Raw genomic sequence first — 16,997 nt, 5'->3', positions numbered from 1 at the left:
CTCAGAGCCTGGAGCCTGCTTGGGATTCTGTGACTCCTTCTCTCTCTGCCCCTCCTCTGCTCTGCTCAGTCTCTCTCTGCCTCTCAAAAATGAATAAATGTTAAAAAAAAAATGTTTAAAGAAACATTCCCAACTAATATAAAATTAAATTTATCTTCCTTCCATGAAAATATGAATTTCTACCAAGAAGAAGAATGTTACTAAAATGAATAAACAATTCTTTTTTTTTAAGTTTATTTATTTATTTTAGAGAGAGAGAGAGAAGGGAAGGCGTAGAGAGAGGGAGAGAGAGAATCCCAAGCAGGCTCCACGCTGTCAGTGCAGAGCTGGATGCAGGACTGGAACTCACGAGCCATGAGATCATGACCTGAGCCAAAACCAAGAGTCAGAAGCTTAACTGACTGAGCCACCCAGGCGCCCCTAACACAGGTAAATTTCTAAAATGATAATCTGATCATGTCTCTTTCCTGCTTCTAGTACATCACTAGATTCCAATTCCCTACCGACTAAAGTCCAAATTCTTCAGAACTACATGGGGAGTCTATCGTGATACAGATGGATGGACTGAATTTCCAAACTTACCTCTGCTACTCTTCTCACACTTTATGCTCTAGCAATTCAGAACAGCTTACAGCATCTCAAGAATACCATATTTCTTACATATCCACATCATCGAGCATCTCCTGTTACTTACAAATCATGTTGCCTCTCCTGAAGTGCTCACCTTTACATGCTCCAGTCCCAAGCCACCCTCATATATACACCTGTGTTCTGTCTGGATCATTCCTTTTCCAACTGCAATATCCAGTTCAAAAGCTGCCTCTTTCCAAAAGGCTTTCCTGTCACCTGCCTTCTGGTAATTCAGAGGAGAAAGAATCACTCCCTGCTCTATGCAATCTTTGTTTCCTCTACATGTGCTAATGAGTATGTTTTCTCTCCTGCATTAGAATATGAGCTTCCTGCAGGCAGAGCCTGTGCCTGATTTGTATTTACCCCAGGACTTAGCCTAGGAGCACAAGGAGGCACTCTGTCCTGTGTCTGCTTGAATGGCTAGATTCAAGGGAAACTTTACAGCATATTTTCTTGCCTTGTTGGCTTCAAAGTCACAAAAGAACCCTGAACCATCAGCAGGCTCTGTTGTTCTGTATGAAAAGGCCTTTATCAATACTGAGTCATTTAACAAAGAAGCTCTTTCTGAAAATATCTGAACCATCTTCACTTATTTAAATTTCCAGAAACTTACAGTAGCAAGCTTTCCAGTCGCCTCTGAGCAAATTACACAACCTAATTCCATTTCTGAACTTTTATAATTTCTAAGGGCAGACACAAGGAGAGAAATACAAATGCCTCTTCAGATGAAGGTTGTGAGCCTGCTTTAAATCACTTAGAAGCTCTGCTCTATGGGGCAAAAAATCATAATGAAACTAAATATTTTTACCAAGAATGGAATTTCTAAGATACTACATCCTTCAAAGTGACAACATAATGGCAAATTATGACCCACCAAACTCAGAGGAGCAACATTATGTCTGAAGAAATACAGACAAAATCGGTGCTAAGCAGTGAGACTTTTTCATGGAAAATTAACAAGGTAATCACTGAGGCTTCTGGGTGCTGAATCCCTTAGCACCTGATGGAGGACCAATACTAGAGAGGAGCAGTGAATCATCTTAGAATGCTCCAAGCCAACCATGAGTTGATGTATCACGACAGGGGTCGTCAAAAACCGATAAGCAGATGTTTATGTATATGCTGAGGACTGCAGGAGGAAGGTCTTGTGAATAATACCCAAGTGATATAAAACCTAATCCCTGTCTTCAAGGAGTTTATAGTCTGGAAAGGGAAATGAGGCTTAAACAGACAAAATCACATAACATGCAAATAATGTGATTTTCAAACACAATGCAAGGTAATAAAGGATGAAGTTTCTGCTTGACTCATTCCACCAACATTGATTGAGTATAACTGAATACCTAATACTTTGCCTTAGAGTGATACAGACAATAGGAACAAGGAGATTTCAAAGGAAGGAGATGTCTATACATTCATCTGTTGTCAGAAAACTCCAAGGAGAGATGTGAACTGGGTATTCAGAGGCAGGTAATATTTAGATTTGCAGAGAAAAAGAGAAATGGCCCAAGGTGGGGAAATGGGTGGGAATTAAAACACATTACCAGGTGACATTTTTAATTTTTATTCAATTTTTTTAAATTTTTTAATGTTTATTTATTTTTGAGAGACAAAGAGAGACAGAGCATGAGCAGGAGAGGGACAGAGAGAAAGGGAGACAGAATCTGAAGCAGGCTCCAGGCTCTGAGCTGTCAGAACAGAGCCGATGTGGGGCTCGAACCCATGAACTGAGAAATCATGACCTGAGCTGGAGTCAGACGCTCAACTGACTGAGCCACTCAGGCGCCCCAATTTTTATTCAAATTTTATAATGACCTATGGTTTGAGGTGTTTCAAGTCCTTCACTTGTGCATATATACACCATGCAACTCTCCTTTCCTTCATGCTTAACACGGATTCCTTCACATTACCGTGTTCTATAATTCTACACACTTTCTTGCCTCTTTAACAACAGAAAAAGGACAGAAGAAATCTTTCCTGAATTGAGAGAAGATGCACTCTATAAATGACTTGTGTGTTCATGGAGTATATGAAGAGAGAGACGGATACACAAAAAAACCCTGGTTTATTTGCTGAAAATTTTAAACATCCCCTGTGGCTAATAGGCTCATCTAATAAACATATTCAACACTTCAATAAACAGCATGTATTTCTTCTTGCTTCTTGGCAATTGCTTTCATCCAACTTGCTCAAAGCCCTTCAAAGACAGGGAGCCAGATTTTCCACAAGTCACTCCCTGGAGGTAATTTGGCTGGTTAAGGAGGCACATTAATTCTTTCAGGCCACAAAGGGCCATTTATTGAAGACAGAGTGAAAAACCAAAAGAGAAACAAAATTCCTCTGAGCCCCAAAGATGGGTGAGAACTCTTCTCTGGGCCTTTGGGGAACATCATACTCCCTAAAGCACGTTGATTATCAGCACAGAGGAAGTAGAATTCTGCATCTTGGTTTTAATAAACCCAAGAAGAATGTCCACCAATGACTGACACTCTTATTCTGAAGTAAATTATTTCTTCACTATTTAAATGTGTATAAGAAAAACTTTGAGGATCGCCTAGGTGGCTCACTCGGTTAGGCATGTGACTCTTGATTTTGGTTCAGGTCATGACCTCACAAGTTCATGAGATCAAGCCCATGTCAGGCTCTGCACTGATAGCATGGAGCCTGCTTGGGATTCTTGTTCTCCCTCTTTCTCTGCCCCCTCACACTTGTGCTCTCTCTCCCTCCCTCCCTCTCTCTCTCTCTCTCTGAAAATAAACATTTAAAAAAAAATAAAATAAAAATTTCCATCTATGACTGTAACTGTAGCAGCCATTCAAAAACATCAACAATAAAGATGAATTAACACAACTTCACTGTGAAATTGTACCCAAAGTTTAGAGATAATAATTTTTTTGTTAATTGTATTGTTCCTACACTTAGATATTATTTTGCCTTGCTTAAATATAAGGCAGTTTGCAAAGATGATGACCTACCCCAAAGGCCTCCTAGAGACATGTCAAGGGTTTAGAGACTTATTCAATTCTGATCTTGAAAGCACCTTGGAGTATCATTTAGCCTTGAGAAAGCAGATCCAGACAAGTACACACTGAGAGAATAAAAAATTAAGATCCTCTTCTCCAGCTGGATTTGTGCATAACTCCTGCTAAAGCCAGGGCAAATTTGAATCATAATGAGAAGATCATGTCCTTCAACTAGTTTCTGGGGGCAGAAAAACATTAAGATTTATGCTTCATCTTAGACCCCTACTCTTGCCTTGTCAGGTCTATTTTTAAATCTCAAATCATTAGAAAATGACTATTAAGAATTTTTGCATTAAGTGCATTGTTGAAACCACGTGTACTAGGGAAAATATAGAGAAAATGATGGGTTTGCACCTACTTTTTGTGATTTGTGATTCCACAAGATTTTGTTTTCAAAAATCACTTTGAGCTTCTTAGAATTAAGCTGTTCCATTTTGGAAAACACAATTTTATCAAAATAACCAGTGATAAGACTCACCATTTATTTTCTATAAAAGTGTTTAAAAGACATCTACAAATTAGGATTATCCAGTATATCATTAGATTATGATGAGGAAAACATAATCTAACACAGCCATCTCAATAGAAGGTAACCACTTACAGAGATGTGGGAAGAGATGAAAACAAGAAAAGTAAAGGTAACCAGAAACTAACAACAGCAGGAAGTTGCTACCATTTTTAGGGCAAGTGAGCAAATAGAGCAGATGGTGTTATCAGAGGCAAGGAGGGAAAGCCTGCCCACAGGAGCTGGAACCAGACAAAAGCCACTAGGAGGGAGTGCCTTTCTGATTGGATCTAGAACCATGGAGGAGATGCAGCCACTATCTTAAACATCCCCAGAAGCACCACCAGCTTCTTCCCAACTCCTCCTGCCAATGTTCTGGCAATTCCTCCCTTTGTTCAAAGCTAATCGGAAACCAGTGGGCAATGTGGTTTACAGAAATCGGGACCCTTGTGAACCAGGGCAGTGTAGAGGAAGAAAGGGGAATGGATCTGAGCTTAACAGGCAAATGTTTAGCACAGTGTATCCTGTTTCCTCTCCAGCATCCATCCTCATGCTCCACTTGTATTTAAGTTTCCTACAACAGAAACTGCTTATGTATGCCTGTCATGGCGCAACATGCTTCATACGAACTAAGCTACCCTCACCTTCTCCAGAGAGGGATAGAACGTCTCCATCAGTGTTGATTTCTCATCTAACTCAGTCAAAATCCTACCAGGGTATTCTGTACTGAAAAACTAATGAAAGAATTAAGGACAACAGTCTTTATGCGAAAGAGTAGACGAAGGGAAAAGAGGAAAAGAGAAATGTGTGGTTAATATTGTCCATGTCCTTCAGCCAAACACTGCCAGTTGTTCAAGGTGAATAAGTTGGGTTTATTACTTGCTGCATGGAGGGAGAATTAGCATGAGGATAAATCCATAACTGAAAAAGCAGCAGCAGTCACTCTTACTATGTGGGAGAAGGGGACATTTGGTGGTTTGTGGCTTGATTAGTGTTCTTCCTTTTGTCTTATTTGATTATGGTCTCAGAGTCACCATGTCCAACATTAATTTTCTGTGAGATTATGTCTAATAGGAGAAAAACATGGCTTACTTAGGAGCATCAGACCAGTTACCAGATGTCAGGAGCTGCTTTTTGTCTTTCTCAATATACACAGAACTTATATTCATAATATATTTTTAAATATGTAAGTAAAATATGTATTTATATGTAATATACATAATACACATATCTTTTCTGTTCTTCCTTCTAGTAACGGATCATCATGAGTGGTAATTAATATTTTAACACATCCTTCTTCTAACACATATTCCATGTTCCCCTTGACCTTAGCCACCACCTTGGCAGTAGAGATTCTCCACCTGACGCAGTGACCTAGACATTATTCTCTGCAGAAGCTAAGACTTTGGTAGTCCACCCTTTATTGGCTTGTCCTAACCTCCCATAAACTTTCACTATTAAAGTCCCCAGTGAATCTTCTAAGTCCCATCTCAAGAGCAATCCAATTTTCCTTTGTCAACTGGAATCAGGCATGTCAACCAGGTTAGTAACCTCTTTATCTATCTATTATATTGGTTCAGTGGTATGAGGAGCCCTAGATGGCCAGGTGTTAATCTAAACTGTAATTCAACTCAAGAAAATCATCTTTACACCACCCCACCCCCCTGCCCACAACTCCAGTAGTTGTGAGAGTAGCCTACTTTCCTGGTAACAAAATCCTCTGAAACATCTAAACCCAAGGCTGTAGGTGTGAGAGCAAAAATCATTAGATAAATGATGAGATTTATAATGAGATAAAAATCATGAGGGAGGGAGGAGTTCTTAGCTATAATAATGAAAGGAACCATTCCTAAGCCTCTTCCTTTGACTATGGGAGATTTGGCTATGGGAAAAGGAGCACTGGATATTAGCTACCAATTCAAAGCACAGATGGCATCTTGTAGGACAGCATCACCAACTCATGGTGTATCATACCACAGTTGGAGACATACTGGGTTTTCAGTAAGCCAGTTCACAGTTCAACAATGCCAAGTTTTTCTGGGTGACAAGGTAGATGTATGACTGGAGGATTCTGTGGCCCACTGGTTCACGTCAGCTGTGAATGATTTCCTTGGTCACATACACTATTGTATGAGATAACTTTATTCTGAATAAGTCATTCCATGAGTCCACCAATGGTGTACTGTCAGAAGTATTTTTCAGAGAAGCTGAATGAAGTGCATGAGGAACTCTTTGCACTATTTTTGTAATTTTTTTGTTAAGTCTGAAATTAATTCAAAATTAAAAGTTTAGAAAAGAAAGGTTAAGTAGAATAAAAGGAGTTGTTCCCATTAACAAGGAGACTCAGGAGGAAATAGAATTCAATGTTTATCAGATTCAAGGAGAAATATGCTATATTAATCAAAACTGCATACCTTCTTTATGTTCAAAATAAGTAATTGTTAAATACACTGATATACCATAGCATTTCAACTTATTTGAAATTGCTTTGAATTACAAACATTTTTTTCCCCATCAGGCCTATATGTTTAATATATTTTTTCTTTTTTTTATTTGGTTTATTTCTTTTATTACCAGGGCAACATCTTCTCTATAGATTTTGTTGGTTTTTTTTTCAGTATATGAAATTTATGGTCAAATTGGTTTCCATACAACACCCAGTGCTCATCCCAAAAGGTGCCCTCCTCAATACCCATCACCCACCCTCTCCTCCCTCCCACCCCCCATCAACCCTCAGTTTGTTCTCAGTTTTTAACAGTCTCTTATGCTTTGGCTCTCTCCCACTCTAACCTCTTTTTTTTTTTTCCTTCCCCTCCCCCATTGGTTTCTGTTAAGTTTCTCAAGATCCACATAAGAGTGAAACCATATGGTATCTGTCTTTCTCTGTATGGCTTATTTCACTTAGCATCACACTCTCCAGTTCCATCCACGTTGCTACAAAAGGCCATATTTCATTCTTTCTCATTGCCATGTAGTATTCCATTGTGTATATACACCACAATTTCTTTATCCATTCATCAGTTGATGGACATTTAGGCTCTTTCCACAATTTGGCTATTGTGGAGAGTGCTGCTATAAACATTGGAGTACAAGTGCCCCTATGCATCAGTACTCCTGTATCCCTGCTAGGGTAAATTCCTAGCAGTGCTATTGCTGGGTCATAGGGTAGATCTATTTTTAATTTTCTGAGGAACCTCCACACTGTTTTCCAGAGTGGCTACACCAATTTGCATTCCCACCAACAGTGCAAGAGGGTTCCTGTTTCTCCACATCCTCTCCAGCATCTGTAGTTTCCTGATTTGTTCATTTTGGCCACTCTGACTGGCGTGAGGTGATATCTGAGTGTGGTTTTGATTTGTATTTCCCTGATGAGGAGCAACGTCGAACATCTTTTCATGTGCCTGTTGGCCATACGGATGTCTTCTTTAGAGAAGAGTCTATTCATGTTTCCTGCCCATTTCTTCACTGGATTATTTGTTTTTTGGGTGTGGAGGTTGGTGAGCTCTTTATAGATTTTGGATACTAGCCCTTTGTCCCATATGTCATTTGCAAATATCTTTTCCCTTTCCGTTGGTTGCCTTTTAGTTTTGTTGGTTGTTTCCTTTGCTGTGCAGAAGCTTTTTATCTTCATAAGGTCCCAGTAGTTCATTTTTGCTTTTAATTCCCTTGCCTTCGGGGATGTGTCGAGTAAGAGATTGCTACGGCTGAGGTCAGAGAGGTCTTTTCCTGCTTTCTCCTCTAGGGTTTTGATGGTTTCCTGTCTCACATTCAGGTCCTTGATCCATTTTGAGTTTATTTTTGTGAATGGTGTGAGAAAGTGGTCTAGTTTCAATCTTCTGCATGTTGCTGTCCAGTTCTCCCAGCACCATTTGTTAAAGAGACTGTCTTTTTTCCATTGGATGTTCTTTCCTGCTTTGTCAAAGATTAGTTGGCCATACATTTGTGGGTCTAGCTCTGGGGTTTCTATTCTATTCCATTGGTCTATGTGTCTGTTTTTGTGCCATCTATAGATTTTGTTCTACAAGCATGTTTTTCTTAAACTTTTGAGAAGGTTTTTTTTTGACAGGGGCACATATTTTCCAAAAGAGCTTAAAATTTAAATACAAAAACAAACCCACTCATTCCTAATAAATTCTGAAGGAAATTGTATTCTTTTCTTTCTTTCTTTCTTTCTTTCTTTCTTTCTTTCTTTCTTTCTTCTTTCTTTCTTCCTTTCTTCTTTATATTTTTTACAGTTAGCTGCATTTCAGCTGCTTGTCTGATTGTTCTCTGGGTTGGTAATCTGCCCTGTCACTTCAACTTGAAACTTGAATCTGCTCTACCCACTAAAAAGCACTCACTGGATAAACCAGTGTGCAGTACCTATGCTGTGTTATATTTTTATTTTCACACAAGGCACCATCTCCTTTGGCAGAGGGAGAAACACTTTTTTTTTTTTTTGTCCAGCCATGAAAAAACTTACACTTAGATACCTGAATTAACTGGTTCCATATTTCTAATTTATTCTAATCACATTTTAGCATCTTCCATTGGCTGGTACCTGGAATAACCACCCAACTGACTACTCCTTAGTTTGGCATTAGTGAGAAATGACTCTAACTATGAGAATGAAACAGTCCAGTCCCTGACACCATTTGCCCATTAAAAAAATATATGGCAGCACCCAACTTGTGTTCACTTGAGGTTCCTTGACAATCCAATTCTTAAGCCACAACAGGATAATTGGTGAGTGACAAGGAAGGCAGAACAAGAAAGCCAAGATAACCAAATGATGAAACAGCCGGCAAACAGTGCTAAATGCACTGAGGACTTTAGATTTGCACTTGATACACTGAAGAGCCAGGAAAGGACATGAGGCAGGGGAATAGTTTGTTTGGCATTTTCAAAATTTATTAAAAATTACAAGGTTCTTTTCAATATGCAGGTATACATGAGAAGTTAAGTCTCTGTCATTCAAACTTGCTGTGAGCTATTTTGATCTGATAAACAGAGGGCGGTTGGAGAGGACTTTGTTTTAAGGAGGTGAAGATGGACAGTGCCCCAAATAGATTTTGTCTAGAGCCTGCTTTCTACAGCATATCATGCCAGAAAATTGTCTCCAGTCACCTGCAGCACTAGCTAGAAGTTGTATATGTCTATGAATTTAAGGCCAGTATGCACAATGTTGCCCCAGGATATGGTCCTAAGACCACTATCTTGACTTCATTTTTTAATTAAATTAATTTGGGGATTAGACTGATTGGAATGTGATTCAATCAAAAATATTATGAGTGAGGGGCCCTAGGCATACAACCTGGCTCAGAACAATACCTAATCTGACCTGCTCACACCACCTCTTCAAGAGTAAACCCTTCCCTGATATAAAAAATATACTACCATTGTACTTTTAAAAGCAGGATTTCAAAGAACAAAGCCAGAACCTGTGTAAGCCAGATCTGATGTCTTTTCAAACAGTCACTTTACTGAACTTTAAGAAAGATTAACTTAAATTTAATTTAATTTGATTTAAAATTTTTAAAAATTGGGGGGAAGCACCTGGGTGGCTCAATCAGTTGAGCTTCGGCTCAGGTCATGATCTCGTGGTTCATGAGTTTGAGCCCTACATAGCACTTTGCACTGAGAGCAAAGAGCCTGCTTTGGATTCTCTGTCTCCCTCTCTCTTTCTGCTCCTCCCCTGCTCACGTATGTGCTCACTCTCATGCTCTCTCTCTCTCAAAAATAAAATTTTAAAAATATACACACACACATATTGTGTGTACATTTTTAGCCTTTCTCTTTCCATCATCTTGGAGCCTGTGGAGGCCTTCTGGGAACAAGACTCTTAAAACAACAAATATGTCCAGAAGGCTGTGGTTCAAGGCCATTTTTGCTGGCTATAAGAGGGCCTCCAAAACCAGAAGGAGCAATTTTATTCTTAAAATTGAAGGTATTTATGCTCTAGATGAAACCGAATTCTACCTAGGCAAGAGATGTGCTTATGTGTACAAAGCAAAGAACAACACAGTGACTCCTAGTGGCAAACCAAATGAAACTGGAGTAATCTGGGGAAAAGTAATTCATGCTCATGGAAACAGTGGCATGGTTCATGCCAATTTCCGAAGCAACTTTCCTGCTAAAGACATCGGCCACAGAATCCATGTGATGCTGTATCCTTCAAGGATTTAACTTACTGAAGAGTAAATAAATAAATGTGTAGATCTGCTCTTATTAAAAACAGTTTGCTTTGGGGTATCCGGGTGGCTCCGTCAGTTAAGCATCCAACTTCAGCTCACATCATGATCTCGTGGTTTGTGACTTCAAGCCCCAAGTCGGGCTCTGTGCTGACAGCTCAGAGCTTGGAGCCTGTTTCAGATTCTGCGTCTCCCTCTCTCTCTGCCCCTACCCCCCTCGCATTCTCTCTCTCTCTCTCTCTCAAAAATAAACATCAAAAACAAAAAAGTTTTTTTTTTTAATTTACTTCCTACACATCATTTCCTGAAAAAAACCCGAAATGTCTCTGTGATACCTTTATAAGCAACTCTAATTTTGAACTGATAATTTGTTCATCCACATTATGCCCAGGAAAGCATGAATCATATAGATCCCATTATGTGATTATGCAAATGCACACTAAATATACAATTACAAGCATATATGGGCAGTGAAATTTAATTAATTATTATGACTTAGCTCACTTGCCCAACGTAGTTTTATTAACTAACAGTCCACAGATGTGTGTCCTCTCTTGATTCATTTACATTTTAATACCATGTAGAAATGATAAATTATCGTAACAGCAGATGATAAAAACAGATGGAATTAACATAATTGAACCCAAGATCATTTACATAGGTTTGAATTGAACAGTTTGTGTATTTAAGTCAGTATTAAATGCTTTATTCTTGTATGGTGGTTATTTAGGAAGAATTTCACAAACACATACACGCAGACATTAAAACCAGCCAAGGACATTTAAAAATGCATATTTAAAGGATATTAAATAGCTTTTAAAGTGATGAGCAATCACTAATTATACTTAAAGGTATAAATATGAAAAGAAAAATGCGATCAAAAGGATCAGACAGAGTAACACAGAGGTTATAAAAATTATCAGTAAACACTAATGCTAAGTGAAATGAACATTTGACAAATTACTAGGTATCACTGAAAATCTCAGCCACTTATAGATTACATTGTCCCCTGGAGGGCTGCATTCTAAACTTAAATAATTGATGATCTTTCTAAAGACAAAATCTAAAACCACAGGAATCACTTCATTCCATTCCAAAATAGTATTTGTATGTTTGTGTGTATGCATCCGCAAGTCTTTTAATGGGCATATATCTGAATTGACATACAAAACTATGACTCCCGTTTCTTTGAAATCCCATCAAATTGCAATTACATTAAAAAGTCAGTATTTGGGGCATCAAATTTCTCCAATGTCAAAAAAGAAAACTTGTTCCTATTTGTCAAAAAAATCATTACAGGAATAGCACAGGACATGAACTGGTTACCAGACAATAACTGCTCAGTGGTCCATGGAGAGCCTTCCTTCCCTCGTTTATATCATGATATTCCTGGCGGAATCCTCCTTTGGTGGGAAATAGAGGATTATAAATGTGTGGACTTCACACTACCTTCACTTTCCTCGGATAGTTTTTTTTAACCATAATTCATCTCTCAGGGGGTATCTTCAACCTTAACACTTTACTTCTAGCTTTATGTTCGTGGTGCTAAAAGAAAGAGCCTAAAATTGTGTGAATAAGAAAAGACCACTTCCTAAAATTGAATTATTGTATAGCCAAATATGGGAAAAAAATGTAAAACATTGGGATAAGTATTTCTATTCAGAGCTTCATCTTGCCATACTGCAGAAAATGACTTTTTTTTATCCCAGGATTGCCTTTGGGATTCAGAGATATTTGAGATCTGGGTTTACCCCTTCAGGTTAAAAAGGCCAAGTGTGTCTGCCATGAAGTCATTAAGGTTAATCAATATTGAAACACCAGTAGAAGTGGGCCTCCAAAGCTATACCATCTAGGGAAGAAGGGGAGGAGCCAGAGATGAGTCAACTGCAAAGGATTAAGATATAGTTTCATCAGAAGAAACATGATTAAAATGGGTGAGAATCAACCACTTGGCTGTCCACAGACAGGGATTTTTTGTTTTATTTTGAAACTTCCAAGAAATTATAAAGCTAAGTAGGTATAGTAAAATAGTCTCACTAGAAAGAGAATAAAATCACATAGTGTTCCTCGGCACAATCATCATTTGTGCTTGATGTAAGTATAGTAGCTTATTTCTTATTTCTAATTAGATTTCTGAAATAAAAAGATACAATGCCACACCTCTCTCCATACCCACACCTCAAATCTGCACTCACTGCCCTTGTAAGCCCTTCCTTCACCATTTTTATATTCTCAGGGTCATCAAGGAGCCTCTTCAATGGTTAAAAATAAAATAATTGTATTTATAAACATAAAATTGGCTAGTTAACTAGCTAACTTAGAACCTCATGAACAACTTAAAACCTAGTAATTTCTATGATTTATATTTAACCCACATTGTTGGCAAATATGTGTTTATTAGCTTATCTTTCCTGGAATAACCATAAGAAGGTCTTAAAATCCTGATAAAGTTTTCTGGGAATTAGAACACTTTTCAGTGTTATATACTATTAAGCCACTTTTATTGGTAGCTATGAAAATTTTATATCTTCATAAATAAAAAAATATTTTTATAACATCAAGTCCTTACTCTCTACAGTAATATTTGAGTTCTAGAAACTTTGATACCCATAGTGAAGAAAGGAAGTTACATTTGATGGTGATACCACACCACATCTGTGCCAATGCTCAAGAGCTGGGCAAAGACCTCCAACCGATGGCCAATACGACTGCATTGACTGCTCTGCAGAGGATCATGAATCACATTCTATCTATACTGTTAATCCTGCCTGCATTTGCAGTAACAATTGCCATCCCCACTTTACCATTCTAAGTGTGCTCAAAATGGTTTCACTGTCGACCATGGAAAACACTACCTTGCAAATTCCCTGTTCACAGGTATATTTCCAAACCTTTTAACGAAGCAAATGAATTATCTCTATCACAGAATCCTTCATTCACAGAAGTTTAAAATACCGGTGTTGCAGCGCCTCTAAAAATGTAATTCAAAACATTGGTTGTTGTGGGAGGCTCCAGTAGTCAAGCAATCAGACTGCAGATTATACTGCATATACAGCTTCTCTTGAGCTCCATAGGTTTAATAACTCTGATAATTGGTCCTAATTTGTTTTGTGGCTGTTTTACCTTCTAGTTGTTTGGAATTTTTGTTGATTTCTGTTTAGAGCAAATTGCTTTCCTTGTTAGATATCTTTGCTCTACATTTTCTATGATTTAATGGGCTAGTTCTTCTTGGTTGTCTGAGCCCTTCAATTTACCAGAATTTTTAGATTTGTTTTTAATCCCAACAGAAGACCAGAAGAGCTCCAACTCATCCATAGTTAGAGATTTCTGGACAACTACATCCCCCCCCCCCGAACTGAGCTCCACATTAGGTATTTCACTCTGAACTACTTGGCCCACAATACCTTGAGGGAAACTGGGGACATAATACTGCCAACCTATTTTCTAGCTCAGTTGGATGCACGTTTGTTGGCTGATTCTTCACCTTCAACTTAGTCATAAACGAGCAGCCATGACTCCCAAGTCAGTGATGTGATTTCTGTGCACTGTGTGTTAAATGAGATACCTAACAGATCTGTGCTGAGTGTTTAACATGCCTTGTTTACCATCTGATCACAGACCATCTCTAGAATTCCACCTCTCAGCATCCTCCTGCTGTATGAGACTCCAAACTCCTGTGGCCACGTTTCCTTCCTTTCACAAAGGAAGTTCATGCCTGCTCTGGAGCCCCTGCAGTTGCTGTTTCTAGAAATCTCTTCTCCAAAATCATCCTGACTTGTACCTTCCTATCATTTCAGCCTCAGAGGAAATGTCCGTGGTGCCTTATCTGATTTCTCATTCAGAGTGCATAACCTCACCTCCTCACACACATCACACAAATAAGGAGGCTTCCAGAGGGTTCCCAAAGAGAAGGTAAGACTGACTAGCAGCTTAGGTTGGCAAACAAGACATTACTTTGCAGAGTCAAAGCTCTGAAAGTTAAAAAACTTTTCCAGAGTTTCAGAAGTTGATAGAAGGTTAAAGTCTGAGCTCTTTCATGACATAGTCTTGAAGTGCCTTCTGATAATCCATACTATTTTCATGATGAGGCCATTTGATTTCATTTTAATACTTTCCAAAATAGCATTCTATGTGACAACTTTGATAAGATGCAAAATAAATCTGAAACAATTTGTGAGGGCACCTAGCCTGTGCTTAGAACACAGCAGATGCTTAATAATACTTCTTGACTGACTACACATACAGTATATTTTAAAATGACAATTATCTTCTCTGACAGATGCCAGGCTATACAAGTCAACTCTGCTGCTACCAAGAGTATGTCATTTTGAAGTCATTCCCTTCCTTTTCTATTAGGGACCTCCTTTTGAAAGGCAAAGACTTAAGGAAATTGTAGCAAACCCCTGTTGGGTTGTATAGTCAGGATCTCTTCTGCAAGAAATCCCCCTTTGACCCCAAACAATAAAGGGGTTCCTGAAGCCAAGTGTCTCTGTGATTTTGCCCTAACTAGGCCAGGGAGACTTCTTCTTCCAGGTATTTAAATTTCTGATCTAAAAGATACAAAAACTGCAAGTCCCTAATACCTGTAAGATAAACAATAGAGTTCTTCATCTGTTCCATACAGCAACCACTAGTTGTAGGCAGTTACTTAAAATTAAATTTCAAATTCAATTAATTAAAATAAAAAATTCAGTTCATCAGTTGCATTAGCCATATTTCAAGTGCTCAATATTATAGGCCATTTCCATCATCACAGATGATTCTATTAGACAGATTTGCTCTAGAAGAAGGCTCAACTAACTACATCCCACAGGCCAAACCTTTCTGTATAATTAATGAGATGAGAAGAGGTTTTTTTCATTTTTAAATGGCTGGGAAAAAATGCTTAAAGGTGAATATTTTAAGATATGTGAAAATTATGTGAAAGTCAAATTTCTGAGTTCACAAATAAAGTTTTATTCGAACAGAGCCATGCCCACTCATTTGTGTATTACAGATGGCTGTCTTCATGCTACATTGGCAGAGTTAAGTATGTGCAACAGAGATCATATGACCAGCAAAGTCTAAAATATTTATCTTCTGGCCCTGTATAGAAAAAGTTTGCTAACTCCTGCTCTAGAGAGAGGTGCCAAGGACTCTAAAGCTTTCTCAGATTCTGAGAGTTTATGAAAAGACCAGATAATTCTTACACTGAGGTGCTAATAACTTGACAGGCATGTGAAAAGGTTTTCTATTTCTGTGATGGAGATTGGAAAGGAGAAGGACCATTTTGAACAGGTGGTATTGGAGGGAATAAAGGGGAAGAGTGCCTTCTTCCCCAATGTCAACAGACAGGTACCAGAGCATCATATTTTATTGCGCTTAGCTGCAGTATACCCAGAACCCCCACTGCCTAAAAAGGAATGGTAAAAAAAAAAAGAAGCCCTAGCATTCCCTAGTCTAAACAAGGGGCTCCTAGATCTCCTCTGCGAGAATCCTGCTAAGTTCCCTTTAAGTCAACACAGCACCAACTCTCCCTGCAGCTGCACAGCCAGACATACAGGCCAGAGCTGATGGGCATAATTAGGCCTCAAACCAGGTGTAAGTGCAATCGGAGTGGAAAATATGCGACAGCATCCTCGGTGAACTGTGAATGCCTCCCTACACCAAAAGGAGGCACGCTGGTTATGTGTGAGTGTTTCTTGAAAAGATGTCATTACATAAGGGTAATCACAAGTCAAGAAATGTCCAGGGTCATCCACACTGCATGAGTTATACTTTACTGGGACTTGCCATAAATTGACAGAACAAAAAAGAATCCTAGGCAGAAGAATTCAAGAGATCAAGATAGAATTCCTGAAATGGGTACAGATATGAAAGTGTCTAGGGGCTCAGAAGAAAGGCTGAGCTTCACAGAAATTCTGGGTCACTTGCTGTGACAAGTAATTCTCGACTTAGGAATCTCACAATAGGAGACTCCAGAGAGTCTTCTCTCTAGTAATGAGCCTGACAAATCATGTTTCATTTTCTCAAGGAGGTGCCAGGTAATCACTTTGCCTCTAGCTCTAATATAATCACTATGGGAAAGTGGGTTAGAGCACCAACGTGACATCAGATGACCTGAATTTGAATCCTGTCCCCACCACTTATTAGTTGCCTCATTTTTCTCAAATGTAAAACAAGATACTTATAAATTTGTTTTGGTGAATAACCTATATATTTAAAAAAAAAACAGCTTACCTGAAATACACAAGAGTGTAAATATGGATGCAGATTTAGAAGATATTACTAATGGCCTGGCCAATGGCAATCACTGCCACCACCTTCGTTGCAGACTCCTGAGAATGTCTGGTCACTGTCTATTTCCAAGAAATGGATCATGATCTGTTTAAATCCAATCTGACAACCTTGTTCCACACTTTCCCAGTCACCATTACATTTAGTGCTTGTCAACTGTTCCAGTTCTGGCCGACCAGACCTTTGTAGAAAGTGCCTGTTGGAGAGATGGTGGGGGTGGAGGTAGGCCTGGGAAAGCTTTGGTTTGCTCACTTGGAAGGGGACAGTGAAGTTAACAAATATGAAGAAAAGGCCACAAGAATTCCAGAGCCACAGCCATAACACCCCTTAGCCACTGGACCAATAGCCAATACTCCAGAGTCCCCACGTTGTGAGAAAAATAAACCTCTACCT

The 16,997-nt window shown here is 38.8% G+C and overlaps 1 protein-coding gene across 1 annotated transcript; it reads left to right on the top strand.

Moving 5' to 3' along the window:
• Nucleotides 1-9,900: 9,900 nt before the first annotated feature.
• On the top strand, nucleotides 9,901-10,356 carry LOC123606412 (60S ribosomal protein L35a-like). The gene has a single exon (XM_045494750.1). The coding sequence runs from the start codon at nucleotides 9,994-9,996 to the stop codon at nucleotides 10,321-10,323; it is 330 nt and encodes a 109-aa protein (XP_045350706.1). The 5' UTR covers nucleotides 9,901-9,993; the 3' UTR covers nucleotides 10,324-10,356.
• Nucleotides 10,357-16,997: the final 6,641 nt, after the last annotated feature.

This window comes from Leopardus geoffroyi, chromosome A2, assembly GCF_018350155.1.
Source record: "Leopardus geoffroyi isolate Oge1 chromosome A2, O.geoffroyi_Oge1_pat1.0, whole genome shotgun sequence".
NCBI lineage: Eukaryota > Metazoa > Chordata > Mammalia > Carnivora > Felidae > Leopardus > Leopardus geoffroyi.
This window is presented reverse-complemented; position numbering and strand designations above follow the sequence as displayed.